The sequence below is a fragment of the Convolutriloba macropyga genome, chromosome 1 (genome assembly GCF_964194025.1).
Source record: "Convolutriloba macropyga chromosome 1, txConMacr16.3, whole genome shotgun sequence".
Lineage (NCBI taxonomy): Eukaryota > Metazoa > Xenacoelomorpha > Acoela > Convolutidae > Convolutriloba > Convolutriloba macropyga.
This window is the reverse complement of record NC_134468.1, coordinates 85,987,151-86,012,456: the sequence shown is the minus strand read 5'-3', so window position 1 is coordinate 86,012,456 and position 25,306 is coordinate 85,987,151. Positions and strand designations below refer to the sequence as shown.

General features: G+C 36.2%; 2 protein-coding genes and 1 non-coding gene across 4 annotated transcripts in view; all 3 read right to left on the bottom strand.

Moving 5' to 3' along the window:
• The window catches only part of LOC142343854 (glutamine--fructose-6-phosphate aminotransferase [isomerizing] 2-like), a 404,375-nt gene that overhangs the window by 57,453 nt on the left and 321,616 nt on the right, over positions 1 to 25,306 (bottom strand). The gene's annotated exons all lie outside the window — the stretch shown is intronic.
• Positions 1 to 25,306, bottom strand: part of LOC142353234 (tRNA (uracil-5-)-methyltransferase homolog A-like) — a 37,285-nt gene that overhangs the window by 6,863 nt on the left and 5,116 nt on the right. Inside the window, exons 2-6 of the mRNA XM_075405499.1 lie at positions 24,426 to 24,642; positions 21,817 to 22,000; positions 21,142 to 21,290; positions 16,531 to 16,647; positions 14,010 to 14,111 (exon numbers count right to left, since the gene is read on the bottom strand). Of these exons, the coding sequence (XP_075261614.1) occupies positions 14,010 to 14,111; positions 16,531 to 16,647; positions 21,142 to 21,290; positions 21,817 to 22,000; positions 24,426 to 24,642 (769 nt within the window). The remainder of the gene's footprint in view (positions 1 to 14,009; positions 14,112 to 16,530; positions 16,648 to 21,141; positions 21,291 to 21,816; positions 22,001 to 24,425; positions 24,643 to 25,306) is intronic.
• Trnat-agu (transfer RNA threonine (anticodon AGU)) lies at positions 17,385 to 17,457 on the bottom strand. Its single transcript has one exon. It is a non-coding gene; the product is annotated as a tRNA-Thr (tRNA).

The window sequence follows — 25,306 nt, the reverse complement described above, 5'->3', positions numbered from 1 at the left end:
CTCATCGTTAATGAGGATCAGAGATGATGACATTACGCCACATTACAGCAGCTAAAACATTACAGCAGTGCGGCATCAACAACGAGAGAGAGAGAGATAGAGAGAGAGAGAGAGTGAGACAAAACGGGAACGAGAAAGAGAAGGAAAGGAACCCTAACCGATAGAGAGAAAAGAAGAGACAGGAAAATTTTCCATAATGGGATTCGACATCGAAGCTTCTAGTTTTCTATACTTGTCAATAATGAAATCATATAGAAAAAAACTAAAAAAGGTAAAATTAAAAAGATTTTCAACTTCGCAGTAAAAAAAATTTAAAAAACATTTTCTGTCTCATAATTTCTGTCAAGTAACCCATCGCTGAGACTTGAAACGTTTCGTTGGCCACAAAAGGTCGTTAAACTCAGAAAAGGGCAAAAAAAAATAAAATTTTGAAAATTTCACATTAAAAAATTGCTAAAATTCAAGATATTAATATCTTAAGAACCATTTCATTGTCTCAAGAGACTTTTCGGTATCCCTGTTTCAAGCCTGAAATAGTTTCACAGGCTCATAAAGATCCATACACTTGGAACAAAAATTTTCAAAAATTTTGAAAACTAAGTTTTGTCCAATAATTACAAAAACTGGAGTAAAAAAAATTTTACCACCATCCCATTAACTTTAGAAACTATGCAGCAGCTTATTATCAAAACTTGGAGGAGGTCTCAGCTTATTAGCAAACCTTGGAGCCTCTGCTGCAAGAAAAAATTTAAAAACATGAAAAAAATCGCAAAAATTTTTTAAAAAATTGCCTAAATTCTTGATATTAAAATTATAAAGAACGTTCCATTACATCAATAAACTATGCAGTAGCACGTTATCAAACCCTAGAGGAAGTTCCGCGGCTCTTGAGGCTAGTGAAATCTAAAAAATGACAAAAATATTCAAAAACTTAGCAAAATTGCGTGTTTTATAAAAAGAAATGCGAAAATTTGTGATACTAAAAAGTTAAAAGTTGATAATTAATCCATGACCAAGTAAAACTTTTCCAGTAACTTATTATCAAACTTTACCGGAGGTTTTCTGACCCTTGAGGCTCAAAAGACCTGAATAATGACTATACTGACTATTATGACAATTACTGCAAGCAGCATGCGATTTCATACCAGGTATTGCAGCCTTCACAAATTTTCGCTATTCTCAGCATGCTCCACTACTGTATAATAACGCCAGTCTTCAAAGTGAATCGTATGTTCAACAAGGAGATCCCCTGGGTCCACTTCTCTTTTCGTTGACGTTATGGCCTGTTATAGAAAAAATGAGACGCGGTTCCAAATCTTACCCAGCACACTTGGTAATTGGACGATGGATTCGTTGCAGGCTCCGAAGATCAAAGCCAAACTACGCTCGATAACTTTGCCAATGAAGGGGGTCTGTATTTGAGGAAAGACAAGTTCGAACTCTGGTCAATCGTAGATCTACCCTCAGTTGATGGAGAAGTTACAAGAAATACGGGCAACGGTTTTGAAGTACTGAGTGCCGCAGTCGGATCACCAGAATTTGTTTCTTCTTGCTTGCAGAAACGTGTTCAGAAGGTTGCGTCGCTCTTGGAAAATTTGAGTTATCTGGATGATCCTCAATGTGCTCTCGGCATACTTCGTTATTGCTTAGGGACACCAACGTTAGTCTACTCTCTACGCACTAACACGCCGACAAGAGATCTGAGCGATGTTTCGGAAGTCTTCGATTCCAGGATGCGTTAGATCAAGCAATAGGTACTGTCACCTGTGACAATGCATGGAAGCAGTCAACCTTGCCAAAAAACATTTCTGGCCTCGGAGTGCGACAATCGCAAGAGCAATACAGAGCCGCATATGTGGGCTGTGTTAGCTTCCGATGATTTGGTTCAGAACATTATAAACCAGCGCGCTTCAGATAGTAGAGTTTTTTTAAAGAACTCTATAGAAGCCTTGAACCTTTCAACTTGAATTCCTACACACAGAAGAAAATTCAAGAATCTGTAGATACTGAAAAGTTTTCTGAGCAGCTAAGAAATCAGTCGCCAAACAGGGAGAAAGCAAGACTGCAATCACCTGTTTGCCTCAATCCGGCGCATGGCTTGCACCACCTCCTGTTCCTGTCTTAGGTCTCCATCTCAGTCCCAATGAATTTCAAATTAGTGTCAAGTAGACTAGGGATTAGTTTATGAAGATGAAAGTAAATGCCCTTACTGCAGGTCTGTGACCCTTGACATTTTTGGTGACCAAGCCGTCATTTGCCACGGATGAGGTGCAGCAATTTCTCGGCACGACAGGATACGAGACCGTATTGCATCAGCATGCTCAGCAGCTAACTTGTCCCCAGTCATCGAAAAACAAAACCTTATTGCTGCAAACAGTTCTCGCTATGGCGACATATTTCTGCCTTCATGGAAATCAGGTCGTCCAGCTGCTCTAGACGTCACGGCAACTTCACCACTGCAACCAAACATTATAAATCATGCAACAGAGAAGTCTGGTTACGCGCTTGAAGCAGCCGAAGAGCGAAAGTATGCACACGAAAATAGTTGCTCTGAGCAAGGAGTTTCGTTTATTCCTCTTGCTGTTGAGTCATTGGGCGGTCTGTCGGTTACTCTCAAGAAAGTGTTAAAGCAAATAGCTCTGTTAGCTGACAGCAGGAATTATCAGTCTGAAGGACATGCTATCGCTTTTGATAGAGTTGCTCAGTCGGCTTCCGTTGTGATTGTACGAGGATCGGCTACAAAGTTGCTTGCACGATTCCCGTAACCCCAACTTTTGAAATAATTTTGGGCAAATTCATTTTTGGGCAAACATTGTGAACTCCAACAAGAGTGGAATCAGTTTTGAGGTGTCACCCAGTGAGAGGGGACCTTCGTTTTCGTAAAAATTATCTCACACAACGAGCAGGAAGAACATAAATAATTTTCAAGAGTTCAATGAAGATTGAAAAGAGAAGAATTCTGAAATTTAAGGAGAACAGGACTGATGTTATAGAGAGCGATTTAGAAGAATGAAGAATTTTTCAACAAAACAAACACTCACTTAATTGAACTTTTCATGAGCAAAAACTTCTGAATCCCAATCAAAGTTTGATAACAAGGATTTTTATTAATTTAACCCCTAACAAGAGCAAAGTTTGATAAAAAGGATTTGTATAAATTTAACCCCTAACAAGAGAAAAAAAATCGTGTAAAAAAATCGATTAATAGCACTCAAGAGCAGCAACACTGAAATTAGCAGTCAAATTAACGCACGTGAAATTTGCTTAGAATAATTTGTTCAAATACCAACTTCTCGCTCGTTTAAAGGTACTTGGAAGAAAGTCAAGCTCGCTTCAAACCAACTCGCTTTTCGCTTCCTTTACTACTCCAACGTTATTAAAATCACCACTCTAACTTGAATTCTTACTGACATGAAAAAGTAAAAAAAAAGCGCACGGAGCATAAGAACATAGCCGGCAGATTGCCGGAAAATAGCCGCCGTTGACGCGCTTGATGCTCATCGGGATTGAAACAGAAAAGAAAAGACAAATTGACCGATTTTTCTGTTTTTATCAGTGTCAAAAAGTGTTCCAATTCGACGTGTAGTTTCAGTTAGACTCTAAAACTATACTTTATTCGGGCTTCTGAACAAAGGGCCAATAAGTTTAATACCATTGTCAGCTAGCAAACACTCTAATAGAACTTTGATAATCTAATGCACTATGACTTAATGACCGGGCTTCAGATTTTGATCTTTTGACATTGACCGTATTCACCATATTACGTAATTCAATATGTGAAGGAATTTAAAATCCATTCAGTTGAAACAGTGAGTGAAGTAAGTCAGAAAACAAACGTTAAAAACTGACTTGTGTAACACGAAAAACGTGATCAAAAGATAAAGCGAATTAAAAACATAGCAAAACAAAAAGGGTCCTGATGTACAATTTTAAAAAAATTCAATGACTAAACGAAAAACTAGACCTAGAAAGGACTATAAAAGAATTGGAAAAACAATTTTTAAAAAAATCAGATAAAAAAATTAAAAAAAAACCAAATCAATGTCAAAATGCCGCATGTGAACAGAAAAACCACCAGCAGGAAATGGATGTTTGGTTAAAAAAAACTCGGCCTAGAATGAACTAGGGAGGGATTGGAAAAACCATTTAGAAAAAAATTCGATCCAAAAAATCGAAAAAAAAAACAGAAACATAACCGACTAACGTCGGGCGAATTGCTCTCAAACGACCGGCGACCGGTTTCCTTCGTCAGCAGCTACACATGGTTCAGTGACCTCAAAGTGCCTGTTAGGTCATTTACAATTTTTTAAAAAAACAATGCTAATATAACTCATCGTTAATGAGGATCAGAGATGATGACATTACGCCACATTACAGCAGCTAAAACATTACAGCAGTGCGGCATCAACAACGAGAGAGAGAGAGAGATAGAGAGAGAGAGAGAGAGAGTGAGACAAAACGGGAACGAGAAAGAGAAGGAAAGGAACCCTAACCGATAGAGAGAAAAGAAGAGACAGGAAAATTTTCCATAATGGGATTCGACATCGAAGCTTCTAGTTTTCTATACTTGTCAATAAATAAATCATATAGAAAAAAACTAAAAAAGGTAAAATTAAAAAGATTTTCAACTTCGCAGTAAAAAAAATTTAAAAAACATTTTCTGTCTCATAATTTCTGTCAAGTAACCCATCGCTGAGACTTGAAACGTTTCGTTGGCCACAAAAGGTCGTTAAACTCAGAAAAGGGCAAAAAAAAATAAAATTTTGAAAATTTCACATTAAAAAATTGCTAAAATTCAAGATATTAATATCTTAAGAACCATTTCATTGTCTCAAGAGACTTTTCGGTATCCCTGTTTCAAGCCTGAAATAGTTTCACAGGCTCATAAAGATCCATACACTTGGAACAAAAATTTTCAAAAATTTTGAAAACTAAGTTTTGTCCAATAATTACAAAAACTGGAGTAAAAAAAATTTTACCACCATCCCATTAACTTTAGAAACTATGCAGCAGCTTATTATCAAAACTTGGAGGAGGTCTCAGCTTATTAGCAAACCTTGGAGCCTCTGCTGCAAGAAAAAATTTAAAAACATGAAAAAAATCGCAAAAATTTTTTAAAAAATTGCCTAAATTCTTGATATTAAAATTATAAAGAACGTTCCATTACATCAATAAACTATGCAGTAGCACGTTATCAAACCCTAGAGGAAGTTCCGCGGCTCTTGAGGCTAGTGAAATCTAAAAAATGACAAAAATATTCAAAAACTTAGCAAAATTGCGTGTTTTATAAAAAGAAATGCGAAAATTTGTGATACTAAAAAGTTAAAAGTTGATAATTAATCCATGACCAAGTAAAACTTTTCCAGTAACTTATTATCAAACTTTACCGGAGGTTTTCTGACCCTTGAGGCTCAAAAGACCTGAATAATGACTATAAATGAAAAAAAATTGAAAAAATTGCACGTTTTGTATGTAAAAAAATGCTAAAATTTGTGATGAAATTCGTGTTGAAATCTTCCAAGACATTCCATTTAATCAAGAAATTATACAGTGACCTATTTATAAACCGCAGAGGAGGTTCCTTGGCTCTTGAGGCCTAAAAATCTCAAAAAAAAACAAATTTACAAAAAAAAACAAAGAAAGTTTTATCAAACAATTGCTAAAATCTGTGACATTGAAAAGTTGAAAAAAAATTCCATGGCACATAAAATTTGTCACTATCTTATTATCAAACCCTTTAGGATGTTTTCTGGTCCCTGGGACTGGAAAGACCTGAATAAGGAGAAAAATGTTAAAAAATTTGAAAAATTGCACGTTTTGTCAAAAAAAATGCTAAAATTCGTGATGTTAAAATGTTGAAACCATTCCATTACCACTAGAATCTATGCGGTAACCTATGATTAAAACCTAAAGAAGGTTCCTTGACGCTTAGGGCTGATAAAAATCATGAAATGTCAAAAATTTTCGAAAAGCTTAAAAAATGCAAAACAGTATAAATTTGCGTTTCTAGCAAGCGGTTGTTCGTCAGTAGCTAGCCACGGGGGGGGGGGGGGGGGGGGGGTATACTGGCGGCTGATGGGGGCAAGTGGGGTGGGGGCAACAGCGTTGTGGGGGAGGGGGGTGGGGGACAATAGTGGAGGGTCAACAATGGTGGTGTCTTCAACCTCCACGAACCGCCCTTCACACCATAATTATAAGTATGTCCCAAAACAGTTTCAGCTGAAATTATGCCCGCTGGGCGCTACCTATTTATCCCGTTTTTGAGGACGAAAAGTCAAAAGCGTCAGACGAAAAATCGGTCAAACGAAGACCGACAGGACTAATCGGTCAAGCGCATAAAAAAGACCGACAGGACTAATATAATTGCTACAAACTTCGTTTGAGAGCAATTAAAAAATCAAAATGCCGCATGTGAACAAAAACCACTAGCGAGAAAGCGAATTTTTGTTCAACACCGTTTTCTCACTGTACTTTAAAATCAGAGCCAAAAAATTTCACGGCGCAAAACCACTCGCTTTTTCGCTCCACTTCCTGTTTCCGCGTGACCAAAATCACTGCTCCAATTTGACTTCAAAAATCATGAAAATGTGTGAACAGATCTTTAAAAAAAGACAGCGCCCCAATACAATTCAAATTCTTTGAATTGTAAAAAAGGAGAGCGCCTAAATAATAGCCGTTGAGAAGCTGACGGCGGCGATTAAAAAAGACAATACACCAATAGAATCCCAACAACTAAGATATTGACAAATTCAAAAAGAAAGTCGGCCGATCCCACCACAATTTAAAGTTGCCATTCACGCCTTGAAGTTCTGCATACTCAACACCTTCGGTGAAGTACTCTTGCAGCTTATTACAGCTCACTCGCGCATTTAATGCCTTTGCGATTAAGAAGTTGAACCCGTGTTTGAAGAAAGAATCAACTTATGAGGAAAAAATCAAAGTAATTCAAAGATTTTTCTGTTTGTGCTGCCCCAGCTTAGTAGGTGCATATTATTTGCACCTCCAGACGCTTGTGACATATATTTACATAAGTATTTACTATGTAATGAGACGTGCACTGTAACTGGGGCTGCCTAACGTACTTGGGGGTTATCCCAATGCATAAAAAAACACATTAAAAAAGTTGCAACAAAGTTCAAAAAATTGCTAACAAAAACTGCAACAAACTTTAAACTTTGTTGGGGATCCATTAAAACAAGAGAACAGCCAACGAACCCACATACATCAAACGTGCGTATTAATCAAGTCGTTACAGCAACTATCTACCGCTCAAAAAATTTGCTCTCGAAAGACTAGTAGCAACTCAAATCGATTGCACCCGCTTCATTGACTGAATTCATTAGAGGGCTTCAAATGACGTCATTAGAGGTTATTATATATCACTATAACCACCAAAAAATTAAACCAATTTTTGCGAACTTTTCATCTGACTTCTATTAGTGAACTGCCACCACTTGAGTTCAGCTGCTGACACTTGTGAATTTAGATCACGCAAAAACAAGAAACTGAAGGGCGTAAGGATCACCCGAAAAATCAAAACGGTCGAGCAAAAAATTTTGCAGACAGCGATATACTTCGATCGAGAGCAATTAAAAAACATCTAAAAGTCGACACAAAAAATTGCTTAGCACATTTAAAAAAATGAAACTAAGATGTAACTGATGTTGTTTTGTAAAAGCAACAGGATCCAACGTGCGTGCATTTTGGAAAAGACTTGGCAGTTAGGCATAATAAGGCTTTTTATGGGAACAAAAAGAACACTGCCAAAAACCATTAGACATTTTAAAGATAAAAAAATCAAATCAAAGTTAAACAGTGGGTACCTACACTGGGGCTCTTCTGGCTTTAATTTTTGTTTTAGTTCCCTTTCTCAAACATAGATGCGTTCATTCCAGACCAAATGGCTGAGGATCTGCTCAAAAATACTTTTGCACACTGATTATTCACACCTTTGTTTTCTCTTCCTCTCCCTGTATAAATATCAGAATACTGTTCTTCAAATTTTTCAGCTTTGAACTAAACCTTAAAAAAGATGCGCCGCCAAATTTCTTTGTCGAGTCGCTAAAATAAAACATAAACCGACTAACGTCGGACAAATTGCTCTCGAACGACAAACATATAAATTTGTCAGTCATATAAATTTTTATGGGCACAAAAAAATTCAGAATAGGGAAAGTTTTGAACCCTCGACCACCACCGTGATTGAGCGCAGCGTTTTCCACTCAACTAAGAGAGCCTTGTGGTTCTTACAATCGGTCTTCTTTTATCAACACGCTTAATTTCTCAAATACGAGCAATTTAGATCACGCAAAATTCAAGCAGTCAAGCGTGAAACAGCACTTCAATGAAATCAAAAGAATCTTCAAGAACAAACGCGAAAAAACAGTCAAGCCAAGATTTTGGATAAGACACGTTCTAAACAATTGCTTCAAACTTCTATGGAGATCAATTAATTAAACATAGCCGGCAGATTGCCGGAACAGCTGCGAATAACTTGCGTGCCGCATGATATAGAAACAGAGACAGAAACAGAAACAGAGAAGTTGAAAAAGTTATCGACGCCCCTCAAAAAGCTATGTAAAAAAATAAACGATAAATTAATAAAGCTTGTTAAAACTCATTGCGCAGAAGCCTTATCGTTAGGGACCCTTATTACACATATGAGTTCCTTTGACCTGAAACTAATTCAACATAAACCTAAATTTTAAAGTTCAAACGTCATTTTATTGAGTGAGGTAAGTCGCTAATGATCAAAATCTAATCACGCAAACAACTTTTGCTAAAGCGAGTGAGAAATGACGTCACGCGCGCAAATGCCGTTAGTGAGAGGAAGAAGTAATTCAGAAAATTTGACTTTTTCAGCTTTGCTGTGTGAACAAATGTAAAACGAAAATAGAGCGTCAGACGACGAAACAGAAACATAGCAGGACAAGTCCTGACGTACAATTCAAAGAATTTTCATTGACTAAACAGAAAACTAGACCATGAACGGACTATGAATGGATTGGGAGAACCATTTAGAAAAAAATCCAATCCAAAAAATCAAAAAAACTTGTAAAATCAAAGTCAAATTGCCGCATGTGAACAAAAAACCACTAGCGAGAAAGCGAATTTTTGTTCAAACACCGTTTTCTCACTTTACTTTAAATTTAGAGCAAAAATATTTCACGCCGCAAAACCACTCGCTTTTTCGCTCCTCTTCTTGTTTCGGCGTGACCAAAATCACTACTCCAATTTGACTTCAAAAACAATGAAAATGTGTGAACAGATCTAAAAAAAAACATAGCCGGAAGAATTCCGGAAATGACTCGAAGGAGAAAATTGCCCATACTTTTGACTACACAACTAGAACAAATATTGTGAACTCTGAACCACCACAAACGCCATAAAAAATTTAAGGAAGAATAGAAACGGCATTCAAAACAAATTGAATAAAAAAAACTAGAAAAACTTAATGAGTTTTTTTTCAATAGTACAAGGAAACATAAAGCCGAATAAAATTCCTTTCAAATTAGGGCAATGGAAAGCTCGCAAAACAATGAGCAAGTCATAATAGGCTAAGAAACTTGTCTAAGACTAAAAGAAAAACTGCACAAAAAAATAAAATGGTTTAAAATTTCTCAATTTTTCTGTCAATTTTCCGACGAAAAGAATGACTTACACCAATAAAACTTTTGTCAATTCGTAGCTGAATATTTCTTAAGTAACAAGCTTCCATTCAAATCCGACTTAAAGCATTAAAACAAAAAGACAGGCAAAAAGTTAAATTTCGTGCAAAAATCAGCAAAACTGATCAAAAATCTCCAAATTAGCATTAAACTCAGAATTAACTACTTAAAACCTTCAATTCCTATCAAAACAAGCCTAAAATTATTACAATATCATAATCATAACCATCAAAAGTTTTTTAAAAACTGCTTTTAAAAGCCGCACGTGAACAAAACAATTTCGCTCGCTTAGAGAAACTTTTTTCACATATCAATTTCTCGCTCTCATCGATTTCATTTTTCCACACATCAATTTCTCAAAAACAGCGGTATGAACAAAAACCACTCTTTTTTCGCTCCGCTCTTAACTTTTGTTCAGCCCCAAAACCACTCCAAATTTTTTCACGCGTTTCATTTCCAGCTTCAAAAATCACTCCAATAAAATTGATTTTAAAAAAGGACTTCTCCAATACTCCTCTTCGAGTCGTATAAAAACAGCGCCCCAATAAAATTCAAATTCTTTGAATTGTAAAAAAAACCAAGAGCACCGCAATATAGCTCCGCTCAGCTTACAGCTTCGCAGCTATAATCACCCTAATCTTCTATTCAGGTCGACCCAATACAGATCGACCCAATACCCAAGAGAGCGCGAACCAATACAGATCCGGCTAAGCCCATATACATTGCTGCAAAACGGCCAGCAAGCGGGAAGATCAGTCAAAAAATCAGATTAATCTGGGAGCACTTGCCATGCTCCCAATTAAGTTAGCCTGCCTTCTGAATGACATCAATGTAAAACATAAACGGCAGATTGCCAAAATAGCTGCGAAATTGACATGCAAGATGTATATTACAGATAGAAACAGAGATACGAGTTTTCGCTGCCGCTCAAAAAGCTACATAAAAAACATTCTGCGATAAATTAAAGCTTACTAAAACTCACTCCCCAGAAACCTTTTGATTAGGGAACTTTACTACCTATATGAGTTATCATAACCTTAAACTAAATCAACTTAAACTTGCTACGTTTTAAGGTGCACACGTCATTTTAATTGAGTTAAGTCACTTATGATCAAAATCTAATTGCCTAAATGTCCTGAAAACTTTCACCAGAGAAAACGGAAATGACGTCAAGCGCCAAGCGCGGAAATGCTGTTAGTGAGAGGAGGAAGTCATTTAGAAAAGTGAACTTTTCAGCTTCGGTTTGAGAACAAAAGTAAAACAAAAAGAGCATTAGATGAAACAAAAAAATAGTGGAAAACACTGAAAACAAAGTAAAAACTACAAAAAACAGCAGAAATAGATTTTTATTTTACGAAAATATGTGCTATCATATCAAACCATAAATAGTTTTCACTAGGTTACAATAACTCTACAACCAACCCTATTTAAACAATTGAATATGTAAATATATTCTTAAAATAGAAAAAACAGCATTTAGGCCGAAAAACTTCACAAATGATAATAATGAAACTAAAAGGGGCAAGACAACCAACATGAAAAATATTGTCATCCAAAAAATTACCCAAGACACTAAAGACAGAGAACAGAAACAGCGAAAAAATGTCCAAGTCGGTGAAATCACAAAAATAGCTCAAGATTGCATATAAAACTCTATATTATTGAGATGGTCCAAAATGCTCCCAAACAAACAATTAGTTGATAATATGGTTTAGAACAACCACTTTACCTGAAAAAGGAAAGTAAAAACTAAAAAATACTGATTCGAAAAATCCGCACGTGGTCAAATATTTCACTCGCTTTGCGAAAAAAATTTCACATCCACTTTTCTCGCTCTCTCTCAAAAACACGACATGAACTGAAAATCATACTCTTTTCCCTCTGACTTTCAAATCGTTCAGTTGTTCGACCTAAACATTTAGTTTTCACGTGCGGAATTGACTTTTACATCCCAAAACGACCGCGCACCAATACAATTCAAGTTCTTTGAATTATAAAAACTACGAACACCGCTAGTTTCGCTCAGCTTATAGCTATAACTTGCAAAAACCAAAAATTCGAGCGACAAAAATGCACTTGAAAAAAAAGTCAGACGAAAAAAAATGTTCAGACAACTCGTCGTCTGAAAAATGGTTACAAACATCTTGTGAGCGCAAGTAAAAACCATGCTTAGATCAAGAATGCTTTAGCTATTGCTTCGGGGCCCTTTAATAAAACATAACCGACTAAAAGCCGGAAGAATTGAACGACTAGTGGGAGCTCTAATCAATTGCAGCCTGCTTCAGTCGGGGGAGCCTAAATGGGACTAAGAAGTTCTATAGTGGGCTTCAAATAACCACATTAGAGGTTAACATATACCACTATTAAGATTTAAAGTAAAAAATGACACCAGTTTCTTTTCATTTGACTTTTAGTATTAAATTGCCGCTAATTGAGTTCAGCTGCATGAAATTGTGATTGAGAGGGAATTTTAGATCACGTGAAATGCAAAAAGTCAAGGGCGTAAAAGTCACTCGAAAAGTCAAAATTGTCAAGCGAAAATTTTGCATAAAAAAAGACACACACATTTACAATAATTGCTATGAACTACGTTCAAGAGCAATTAAAAATTTTGCATTAAAATATTTCTTACTGTGAATATCATTTAACACTTATCGAAAAAAAACCGCTTCGCTCATACCGTTATTTTAAAAAAGAATTTTGTCTTTGCAAATTCAGGCGTTCAAATAAGTAATTGAAACAGACGGGGAAGTAATTAAATTTTTCCTGTAATATCATTTAGAAAATTCCCAAGCGCAAGTATATTTTTTTTAGTTCGTGCACATTTAGTCTACTTATATTTATCGAGCACCGACAAAAGGAGAAAAAAAAAGCGAAAAATAAAGCGTTTAAATTGAACTAATGAAAATCACGGTAGCTTCAAACACTCGGGGACGAAAACAAAGAAACTAACTTTGAAACGCTGTAATGGAAAAAAGTGAAATATTTCAGCTGAATTTTTAGCCGAAGTTATTTGCTACCGGGTTAACTTAAATTCAACAACAACACTCAATTTAAAGAGCTGAAGGAACAAATAACAATATCTGTTTTTACATCTTGGTAACTCGAAACAATAGGAAGAGAAGTATTTTTCCTCAAAAGCAGTGTTTAAAGAAGTTCTATAGTGGGCTTCAAATAACCACATTAGAGGTTAACATATACCACTATTAAGATTTAAAGTAAAAAATGACACCAGTTTCTTTTCATTTGACTTTTAGTATTAAATTGCCGCTAATTGAGTTCAGCTGCATGAAATTGTGATTGAGAGGGAATTTTAGATCACGTGAAATGCAAAAAGTCAAGGGCGTAAAAGTCACTCGAAAAGTCAAAATTGTCAAGCGAAAATTTTGCATAAAAAAAGACACACACATTTACAATAATTGCTATGAACTACGTTCAAGAGCAATTAAAAATTTTGCATTAAAATATTTCTTACTGTGAATATCATTTAACACTTATCGAAAAAAAACCGCTTCGCTCATACCGTTATTTTAAAAAAGAATTTTGTCTTTGCAAATTCAGGCGTTCAAATAAGTAATTGAAACAGACGGGGAAGTAATTAAATTTTTCCTGTAATATCATTTAGAAAATTCCCAAGCGCAAGTATATTTTTTTTAGTTCGTGCACATTTAGTCTACTTATATTTATCGAGCACCGACAAAAGGAGAAAAAAAAAGCGAAAAATAAAGCGTTTAAATTGAACTAATGAAAATCACGGTAGCTTCAAACACTCGGGGACGAAAACAAAGAAACTAACTTTGAAACGCTGTAATGGAAAAAAGTGAAATATTTCAGCTGAATTTTTAGCCGAAGTTATTTGCTACCGGGTTAACTTAAATTCAACAACAACACTCAATTTAAAGAGCTGAAGGAACAAATAACAATATCTGTTTTTACATCTTGGTAACTCGAAACAATAGGAAGAGAAGTATTTTTCCTCAAAAGCAGTGTTTAAAGAAGTTCTATAGTGGGCTTCAAATAACCACATTAGAGGTTAACATATACCACTATTAAGATTTAAAGTAAAAAATGACACCAGTTTCTTTTCATTTGACTTTTAGTATTAAATTGCCGCTAATTGAGTTCAGCTGCATGAAATTGTGATTGAGAGGGAATTTTAGATCACGTGAAATGCAAAAAGTCAAGGGCGTAAAAGTCACTCGAAAAGTCAAAATTGTCAAGCGAAAATTTTGCATAAAAAAAGACACACACATTTACAATAATTGCTATGAACTACGTTCAAGAGCAATTAATAAATGAGCTCAAAATGCTCCCATATATCGTCACAAGTCGTCAACTAACCGAGCAATGGAAGTATTTCTTCTGCCTTGCCACAATGGTACTGAATATTGTTCAAGTTGTTCATGGCGGCATTCTCCTTTGCATCTTGTATAGCATCTTCGCCTACAACGCAAACAAGCTCTGAATAGCTAACCACAGATAGTTTGTAACGTATACTTTATTGCGTCATCAATCCACGCTTCATTCTTGTACATTATTTTTCATGGCTCTGTACATTTTCCATGGCAGCAAAATAATTTTTATTAAATTGGTCTTTCAAAAGAAAATTCACGCAGCACATTGACTTACGCTGTATGAAATCTTTTGTATATTTTTTGTTTGTGCCCCCAGTACGTTATACACCCCAGTTACATAGCACGCGTCATTCCATAGATAAATCATTATGTACAAAATTAACCCGTGCGGCTGGGGGGGGGTCCAAATAATATGCAACCACTCAGATGAGGAGCACAAACTGAAAACATCCAATACTTTCACTTAATAATTTATTTAAAAAACTTAGTTTAAAATTTTGAGGTCAAAACAAAGTAAGCGCTAAAAATTAAACCATATCCCACTGATTGCCCAAAATTAGCCTCCAGTGATTCACACTACCCCGATTGGGATTGGCAGAATAGAAATCGGAAAAATTTATTGTTTTAAAAAATAAACTCCGCTCTATTTTGATTGGATTTTGTACTTAGAAAAATTCTTGTTTCTTAATGAGAGGATACCGGGGTTAGCATCATTAGCATAAAGTATTAGACCGGTTAACTAAGACATATTAGAACAAAGTTCAAATCAAAGCATGAGTTCATTCCGTTTCTATTTTTGATTTCATTTCTCGACATTGACAGTAATTTTAAATTGCTTTGCTTTGCAACTGATGCTTAAGAAGTCTTTGAAGAGAACAAAATCAGCCAAGATAAGTCAAAAAGATTTCAAGCAAAATGCTGAATAAGCTGCGAACTGAGGTAAAGCGAAACAACTTTTTGTTGCACGAAAAAAACCTAGCCGGAAGAACTCCGTAAACGACTTGAGGTTGGAAACTGGCTTTTAAAAAATTTTATTGAATTTTTTTCGATCTCAAGGTCTACAACAGTCTTGTAAACAACTATTGAAATCCACTTCTGTATAGGAATTATTTTTTTAATTTCTCACTAATTTGACAGAACCTTCGAAAATTTGATTTTGCAAAATTCGAAATCATCAAATCCGAACAGTGAGCTAAAAGGCGTACAAAGCATTATCAATTACTGACGTCGGAAAGATTGCTCTCGAAAGATAGGCGGGGCAATTTAATTCAAGGACTGCAGCCTAGATAAATTTCTTTATGCTTTATGTGTGCAAAAACAACACACGAAAGTCGGATTCGATCTCCGGAGTCCGATTCCGTAATCTCGAGAGGCATTAACCCCTCGGCTATCAGGGCCTTATCGTCTCTCTAGGAACCTGTTTTGTTTGAACAAAAACATTATTTTGGAGTGAGAGTAATTGAAATCACTCAACAAACAAGAAGTGCGTAAAAAGGTCACTTGAGAAGTCAAACATTATTCTAGAACAAAAGCGCAAAAATAGTCAAGCAAAAAAATTGAATAAAAAAGACACACACGTTTACAATAATTGCCTCTACTTAGAGAGCAATTAAAAATTACTTAAAGTCAAACCGAACACTCCAACGAGACACAAGCCCATACAACAGAAACTACCAATTCATCAATAGCTCTTCAATAACTTTTGGTAATTTTGTGACGTTAGGTTGCTAAAACATAGCTGCCAGATTCCCAGAAATTGGCCGCAATAGCTTCTTATATGCACAGTCTCGAAAAGATAAACATACCCGGCAGATTGCTGGAAAAAAGCCTCTGAGAGGCTGCCAGCGGCTGTTAATCACTGAGATGTTATATTCTGATTAAGAATCTGTATAATTTATTGTTAGTTTTATTGGCTGCTCTAAAAATAACCTTCCATTAGAGCGACCCAAACTTAGTAGTCCTTAGATCCTTGAAGAAAAGTCCCGTAAAGAACAGTCATTTTGACAGTGAAAGTCATTTTTGAGGAACGTAAGTCGAATGTGACCAAAAACATCACGCGGATGAACAGAAAACTAGCTCCCCTAAGATTAAAAAAATGACATTATGCACGCAGTTTAGTCGAAGTTGCAGAAATGAATTAACAAAACGCAGATTTGACGTGGTCGTGACGTCTCCTGGTTGTCACAAATATCGTAACGATAAAATAAAAGACCAAGGCCAATAATATCTCCAGCTATCACTTTGCGGCTATTAATAAAATAGATACGAATTCTGCAGACCATCAGAAACAACTATTCTAGCCACTCAGTTCAAATTGGCTACAGAAACCTTTAAATGTTGGCCAAAAACTGATTAACGGTCAAAATCACCCTTTTATAGATTGCTGGTAGAATAAAAAATAATTTCTTTCATTCACCTAACTGGTTAAAAAACAGCCAATTTCATCACAGTGGAAACTTGTCGAGATATACAGAATCGGAGGCAAAGGGTGAAGATTAATGACTAACTCATTTCAATTCCGATGACTTTATGAACAGACTTGGCAAGGATGATTCCGACTGTTCCAGTCCCACAACAAACATCCATCACTGTAGAGTCAGCACTAGTACCTGCCCAGTCACACACTGAAAAAACAACATATAATCGTGAGCATGGATTTATCATTTTTTATCACCTCAAATAGAGAGCTGTTGTATTTTGTAAAAAAAAAGCTGATGCAACGAAGTTCTGTTCTCGTTCCCATCAGGGTATTTGGGGGTAGCTGAACGCTCTAGCCTCACAAAGCTCACTAGGGGGATATAAAGGGATAGACATCAAAATTCGTTCTTTTCAATCTCCTATACTGAAGTAGATCGAATTGTATGCTGTGAGGGTGTAAACAATAACATGTTTCGCAACGGTTACGAATTTTTCAGAACCTAACCGACGTTGATCTCGAACAATAGGGGAGGAGTTGACTTTAGTTGTAGCTATCTTAAGCACAGTGAGGTTAGCCTCAGACGCTAAGGAAAAAAGCCAGAGGAAGCCAGAGGAAGGGGTCTAGATCGCCCCCTTTAAACCGTTAATAGTGTCTTTTCAAGCTTCATAGTACACCTAGAGCATACTGAAGATCTAATAGAGCTGCTCAGACACTTATGTCCAGACTTTGCAAGTTTTTCAAGACGGAAAGTTTTTGCTCAGGCGATTGAAAAAAGATGTTAGTTAAAAAGTCAAACCGATCAAGCAAAAATTATGCTTACAAAGAAAAAGACTCACAAGTTTACACTTGACGTCTCAAACATTGTTCTGGACCAATTGATAACATTATAGGGTGGGCCAAAAGGACAATCTAAAAGCGTGTACTGTAATTTATTAAACCAAAAGGTCCTGGGCGGATTTGAACCACCGATCTCCTGTTTACTAGACAGGCGCTTTAACCGCTAAGCCACAGGACCACGCGATTCCTATGCACATCTTGGAACAAACCACAGTAATTGACCGCCAGTCAGAATCTGAGCTCTACCCGTCGAAGTTTACCACATCTATCTTTCAAAGAATGGTCATCTAGCATTCTCCGTATAAATTCATAGCAAAACTGTCACGCGTCACAAGTGGTAATGAAATAAATTCAACTCGATTTAGGCTATTGCAGAGGTTCGAAATCTCGAGCTCAGTATCACGGGCACAATGGTTTAGTCTATCCTCCAACGAGTTTAAGCTAAACGCCAATGACGTTGTGAAACCGTCTAAAACTGTGAATTAGAGAGACCAAGAAATCATGTTTGCCAAAGCAGCTTTGAGAAAAAACTGAAATCCTCTTTTAACCTCCAAAATTAGCATGATGAAGCAGATAATTTATCAAGCTTCATCAATGTCTTATAATTGCATGTAGAAACATTTGATTTTACGGCAGATGTTATTTTAGCATTGTTTAAGCCTAATGGTTAACACAGTTAAAATTGGGCAAAGTAAGGAGTCGCCACGGTAACAAAAATCACATGACAGAAACTCAAAATCGAATTTTAATTTAACGAACAAACCGACTAACTTCGTATGAATTGCTCTCGAACGACAGAAGGGGGCTATATAATTTAGAGGGGGCGTAGCTCAGAAATGTTTTATCGGTGCAAGAAAATACCCCATAGTTAAATCAGAACGATAGGAACTTAGAACACTCGAAAACGAAGAACTAAAAAATCACCCAAGAGGTCAACGAATATTCTAAAACAAAAGCGTCAAAAGAGGTCCTATACTAAATGCATGGCCGTTTACAAGGCACCGTGTTTAACGAAAGGTACCATGTTTAAGAGGCCTCTGAAGAGCATGTTTAAGAGCTCTCGAGCAGCATGGTTAAGACAGACCGCGAAGGGTGAGTGACCGAAAAATTTGCTCTCTTAAAAGGCCAATGTCCGAAAAAGCGCAGCTTGAAAAAGAATCAATGGCCAAAAAAACAGATGGGCCAAAAGCTTCATGCGCCGAAAAAAGGATAAAAAAGTCCGCGACCGAAAAATGTCAAATTAGAAATAAATGTCAAAAAACGGTAGTGTCCAAAGAATGTTCTGATGCAAAACGATTTTTATAGGAGTGAGTCAGCAGTTTAGCTCATTATTCTTGGCCATTGCATTGTGTTCATTTTCTTTATTTCTGGGAAGAATTTTTCAATCTAAGATCTTATACAAATAATCACTTTTTCGTAAATTAATTACTGAAAAAAGTTCATTAACAAAATTTATTTAGCCTGCTTTTACGGACCTGCTATTTTACATTGAAAAAGACACACACGATTACAATAATTGCTTCCAAATTCACCTGAGAGCAATTAATAAGGTAGAACAGGCGCTTATGAGCATCCTTTTTGGAAAGCAATTGTTTCACTATTGTTACGATTTAGCTAACTTCTGAAGCAAAACGTTACAGTAAGAAAAAACAACGGCACTGAAAGCCACCCCTAATTTTCCATTTTCAGTTTTCCACAAGATAAGCGGATAGTTTGTGGCAGATCCCAAAATCAAACGATCGTGGGGAAACAATTTTCCGTCTCTCAAGGAGGGTAATTTTCAATTTTAGCAAACTTAGCGCCCCCAAAAAAATAGGCAGATCCAGATTTTTGAATGGGGGCATCAATAGATCACAATAGCAAATAATTTAATTTAATTCGTGCACTTAGTAAGGCAGTTTTTCTCGAATGTGTTGTTTAGACTATTTAGACTCGCAGAAGACTAAAAAAGCCAAATTATTGTTGCCCAGAAGTACGCAAGTGGAACAGAAAAACTGACGGCTCTAAAAGTCAGCCAAAAAATGCACAATTCTTGCAAGTTCTTGCAAAATCACTTCAGGTCAATTTGCATAAAATAAATCAAAACAATTTTTCATAATTTGTTTCAAGAAAATGGTTTTCTAGCGAACGAAATGGCATTTGTAATAGAGAACATAGGCGGCAAGATTGCCGGGAAATAGCCACGGGAGACGCTTGTGGCCTCTTGATTGCCGCTTGATACAGACTGACCACCATTCCTTTAATATACCACTACGATTTTGGAATAGATTCGGACTATAAAAAAAATCAAGTCATTTTTTTGAGTGAAGTAAGCCACGCAACTGACCTAAAAGCAGAACAAATGACGTCACGTACTCAAATTTTAACTGCAAAGCAGTAGAAGTTGCTTGAAAAACTCAATGTCTAAATGGGACTAAGAAGTTCAGTAGTGGGCTTCAAATATCCACATTAGAGGTTAACATATATAGTTAACTATTCAGATATAAAGTAAAGATATTAAGATATAAAGTTAAAAAATGGCACCGGTTTCGGCGCACTTTTACGTTGAATTTTAGTATTAAACAGCCGCCAATTGAATTCACCTGCTTGAAATTGTGATTGAGAGAGAATTTTAGATCATGCGAAACGGTAAAAGTCAAGGGCAAAAAAGTCACTCGAAAAGTCAAAATTGTCAAGCAAAAATTTTGCATAAAAAAGACACCCACGTTTACAATAATTGCTATGAACTTCATTTAAGAGCAATTAATCAAAGCGAAAATGCCGCATGGAACAAAAAGCCACTAGCCAGAAAGCAAATATTTGTTCATACACTGTTTTCTCACTCGACTTTAAAATTAGATTGAGAAAATTTCACGCCTCAAAACCACTCGCTTTTTCGCTTTTGCCTTTAAAAATCATGAAAAAAATCATCTCGCGATTTGCCTTTAAAGATTATGAAAATGTGTGAACTGATCTTAAAACAACAGCGGCCCAAAATAACTCGAATTCTTTGAATTGTAAAAAATTACGATGTCCCCAATAATAGCCGCTATCGCTTCGCAGCTATTAATAAAAGACAAAACCAACTAGATGCTACTCTTTAAATCAGATGGCTATCGCTCAGAAGGCTACCGAAATGCAAGTCAATACGATAAAAGTTCAAATGCTTTGAAAGGGCATTAAATTTCCTCTATACAACGTTGAAGCTTTTTTAAAAAGAATTGTTGGTTATATTTTCCAAGTTAAATAAAGAAGGAACTGCAATTTTAACTGAAAAGACTAGATTTCACCTTATCGCTACCACTGCTGAGTGGCAAAAACACCAATAGCTCACAAAATCTTCAATTACTGATCTCCAATTTCCGTCTATTCTGTTTAAAAATGAGATCTTTCTTCAGCCGGACTAATATAATCCTAATTTAGTAAAGCTCAAAAAAGTTGCTCAGACTCCTAAAGCCTTCGGATTCGACCAGTTTTTTCGGTTTTTGAAGATGGAAATACACTTAAATGGCTGGAGAGAGATAGAGAGAGCAACAGAAAGTCCTAGAATATTAAAGCTAAAATTCAAAGCAGATAAGCGAAAAATTTGTTTAGAATAGAAACTTAGCCGGTGTAGTAAAATAAGAGGAACAAGAAAGAACAAGAAAATGGGTTATAAGAGATGCCCAAGTTTGAGAACTTCAGACCCGTTGGTATACTGGATTAAACTAGGCTTGCAAGTAAGAGATGCCTGTTCGAATTCAGTACTGTCCATTCTCAAAGTAGTTGCGCCTTCTTAGACCACCCACCACCACCTCAAAAAAGCTGTTAACAATTTTAGATATTTTTTAAATCCTCGAATGAGCTTTTGTTAAATAAGAATGAGTGAAACAGCAGAAGATACCTAAGCTATAGAGAAGTTCCGTTGCCAACGTGTTCACTTGGAAGAATGCTGTAGGTGATAGCCGAAATGTACTCGAGAGAACCTTTTCAGATATTTTTGTGTCACCTCCGAGAAGCTCCAGTTGTTCTATTTCTGAAGAACTGCTGCTTCTAAACATCCAGTTTAAAACTCGGAATTATTGACTGGAGCGTTTGTGCTATATATTTTGGGGAAACCTTCAGAATTATTGTATTTATATTTAAGTTTGCATAAAACTTGGAAATAGAAATTGTGTGCGAGCTCTCTTTTTCCGCTGTCTACAAACGCGACACTGAAAACAGACTCGTTATTGTTTCGAGCCATTTAAATCTGATCGTCAACTTTTCGATCTATATCGAGGTGCGTCGATACGCTGATTTGGGCGTGATTTTGTGCGTTTTACAGAAATAATATGTGCAAAACTGTCCAATAACACTGTCCACCAATTCAACTATCCAAAGATGATAGATCAAATCTGACTGAAACACTAAAATTAACACTGGACACTAAAAATCACATACCTTGTAATTTAAGCACATTAGACTATTGCTTTTCGACACTCGTCATTAACTATTTCACTCAGCGGCTCTCAGCCTCATTTCAATCCGTAAAAAACGATACGTCATAAAGTAGTATTCTATCGTACTCTAAACGTACATTGAATTGACACAATTCCAGTAAAAGCTGGTGATTTGAGGGTGTTTAGCCGTCATTGCCTGGTGGACTCTCTCCTTTTCTGCCTTTAGATTCTCTTCCGAAAGGGTCTGTGGCGAGAAATGTACAATGACCATGACATTGGTTTCGTTCCTTCCCGATCTCACAGTCAAGCCTCTCCAATGACCTGCCAAAAAGGGAAAAACATGAACCACCAGAACAAAACTTAATACAATTCGTAACGCTAATTTAGTACTTGTAATCTACAATCAGTATAAAATACTTAACAAATGGAGACCAGGAGTTAATACAGGCGACTTAATTTTTTTGCGGCCAAAAGCAAGAACTTTCATGGAGGGAAACAAAAACGCTGGCAGTGGTAGGCTGCCAAAAGACTGCATCCATCGCAGACTTTGAATTCTGATTTCTTAATAGAACAAAATAATTTTTAAAGCTTTTGACTTTCCTTTTTGAGAGATGGGGGTCCAAATCGACAGGTGGTGGAGGGTAGACGAGGGGAGGGACTGAGGCGGAGGGGGTCAAACTACAAACTTATAAGTTTAAGAACCGTACCCCATGAAATCGCAAACTTAGAGACTAGTAAGTCGTACGGCTCCAACAGAGCTGCTCAGTCACCCAATGCCCACTGAGTTTATCTGTTTATCCCCTTTTTGAGGACCAAAAGTTTAAAAGAATCAAGCAAAATGGATAATATCGAAGAATAAAAGCGAAAAGGAAGTAAAAAGGATAAAATCTGATAAAAAATACCACATGACTACTAAAATTGCTACAAACTTTGTTTGAGAGCAATTATAAATCGCAAAAATTTACAAAATGGCTGAAAAAACAGAATTAGCCGAAAACTCGTACTTAATAACCAAAAATATCTCAAACTCTACCAAAATAAACTATAAAAAAACTGCTTGAAAAATCCAAACAAAAAACCGCTCGTCGCGCTCTACTCTCCAATTTTGCTTTACAATCAAACCACCCACCAATTTTTTCATGCGTTTTATTCCTGCTTCAAGATTCACTCTAATAACTGCTTTCATTTGACGTTTACCGTTCATTTGTTCAAAATAGTTTGCTACAAGAAGCAGAACATTACTGCGAGCGAAAAAGAGCTTATTTTTGAGGAAGCCAAATCAATTTTCATGCCAACTTATAGAGCATCTATGCCAATATCATTAACAGAGCCGGCAGATTGCCGGAAAACAGCCGCGATAGACGCTTGTGGCCTTTCATGAATTGAAAAAAAACTTAAAAAAGATAGACAGATTGACCACCAGTCCCTTAATAGACCACTAGACTTTTTGCGTTAGATTCGGACTGTCATTATTATGAGACACATACGCTCTATAAGGAAAAACCATAAGAGCTTTTTCAAAATTATTACTCGAAACCTAAACAAGACTCTAATATTCAAAGGATTGAGGGCATATACGTTTGGCACTACTTAGATGCACACCATTGATCTTTAACTAGTAAATATTCATAAAATTTGAAGTTCACTAAGCGAGTTCAGAAGTCAATTTTTTGAGTGAGGTAAGTCACGCTATTGACCTAAAAGCAGAATAAATGACGTCACGCACACAAATTTTAACTGCAAAGCAGTAGAAATCACTGAAATTGAAAAAATCAATTCCAAGAAGTTAGGTCAGGTCGCAAGAATCATCGATGGAGACGACGAATTCAAAAAGAATAGGACAGGTCCTGAAAAACAAACATACCCGGCAGATTGCCGGAAAATAGCCGCCGTTGATTCCAATAAGCATGATTGGGATTGAACGAATAGAATATATTGAAAAAAAAAGATTTTTGTACAAAAATATTTTTAAGTCCGATTTATTTTGATGGCATTTCGTAGTTGAACATACTTCTGTTTCTTAGAGAGAGGCTACAGGGGCTACTATCAACACCAATAAGCATTAGAGGTGGTAACTAAGACTTATAGGAACGACGTTCAAATAGCGGGCATCTAAAATTGGGCTTTATGGGTTTATCCCGTTTCTATTTCTGACTTCAAATTTTTATACCGACTCTGTTCATTTTGAATTGCTTTGCTTAGCAACTGATGTTCAAATTCACTTTTAGCAGAATGAGAGAAGAGAGAAACTAGCCTAGAGAAGTCAAAAAGATTTCACGCAAAATGTCGAAAAAGCGGCAAAATGGTAAAGCGAAAAAAAGTTTGACGAAGTAAAAAAAAATACGAGCGCAATAATAGCCGGCTGAGAAGATGAGGGCGGCTATTAATCAAAAGAATTGAATGAAAAACTAAGAAGTACTCTGCCTCACCAGCAGATCAAATGAACAATGCCAGCCAAAACGCAAACAAAATCATCTCAGAAAGTTGAGAAACAAACAAACAAATTGAACAAAAATAAACATTGGTAAAAATATTGAAGCGTTTACCCCGGAGGCAAATTTTGATCTCTTTAAAATTTCAAAAATATGTTCAATATCAATTTTTGTCTCTCAAATCGCTCCCGTATTATATCTGCAAGACCTGAAAAAAATGCATTGGCCCTTGAAGACAGATTAACTCAGAAAATGACATAAAAATTAAAAATGAGATCAATTGCAAATTTTAATAAGTGGACACCAATGAGTACCTGAATGGGTGACAACACAGTACTGTTCCAATTCACTTTCTCTGATCAGAGTTTGGAAGTGAGCCACTACTCCCTGCATGACGTCACTCACAATATGGCACTTGGGCTCCACAACCGCAATTTCACCTGACTTGTAGCTGGAGAGACGGAATCCTACTGTCTTCTTGTTGCCATTGGTGTCTGTCCCAATCGAGAACTCACACTTGTTGCGATATCCCTACAAATTAAGGAATAGTTCATTCGCTATTTTCGGAGAAATATGATCTTACACGGACAATTGTTATTTCTTGACGCAGCATTAAATTGCTCCAAACTTATGAAAAGACAGTAACACTCAATTATGAATGCGCAATTCAACAGTACAGTAGTATAAAAAAATGACTAGAACCTCACCGGGGGGGGGGACGGACATTTTTGGAAGCCTGATTTTCTCGGCCCAACAACACCGGGGTGGGACATTTGAAAATTTTGAAAATCTGAATAAAATGTCCCCCCTATTTTTTTCGCCGAAAATGCAAATTCTGTGGACAAACACTTGTAAAATTTTTTGAAAAATTGGTTCGAAAAAATTTTTGTCCATTTTTTGGCTTCAATCAACGTGAAATGTTGTGAAACATGTTTTGTGAGTGAAAAAAATTGTCGGAAACACTTTTTTCAAAAATTGAAATTTTGGTCCCATAGGGGACAATAACTTGTAAAAAATTTTGAAAAGTTGGTTCGAAAAATTTTTGTCCATTTTTTAGCTTCAATCAACGTGAAATGTTGTGAAACATGTTTTGTGAGTGAAAAAAATTGTCGGAAACACTTTTCAAATATTGAAATTTCGGTCCCATAGGGGACAATAACTTGTAAAAAATTTTGAAAAGTTGGTTCGAAAAATT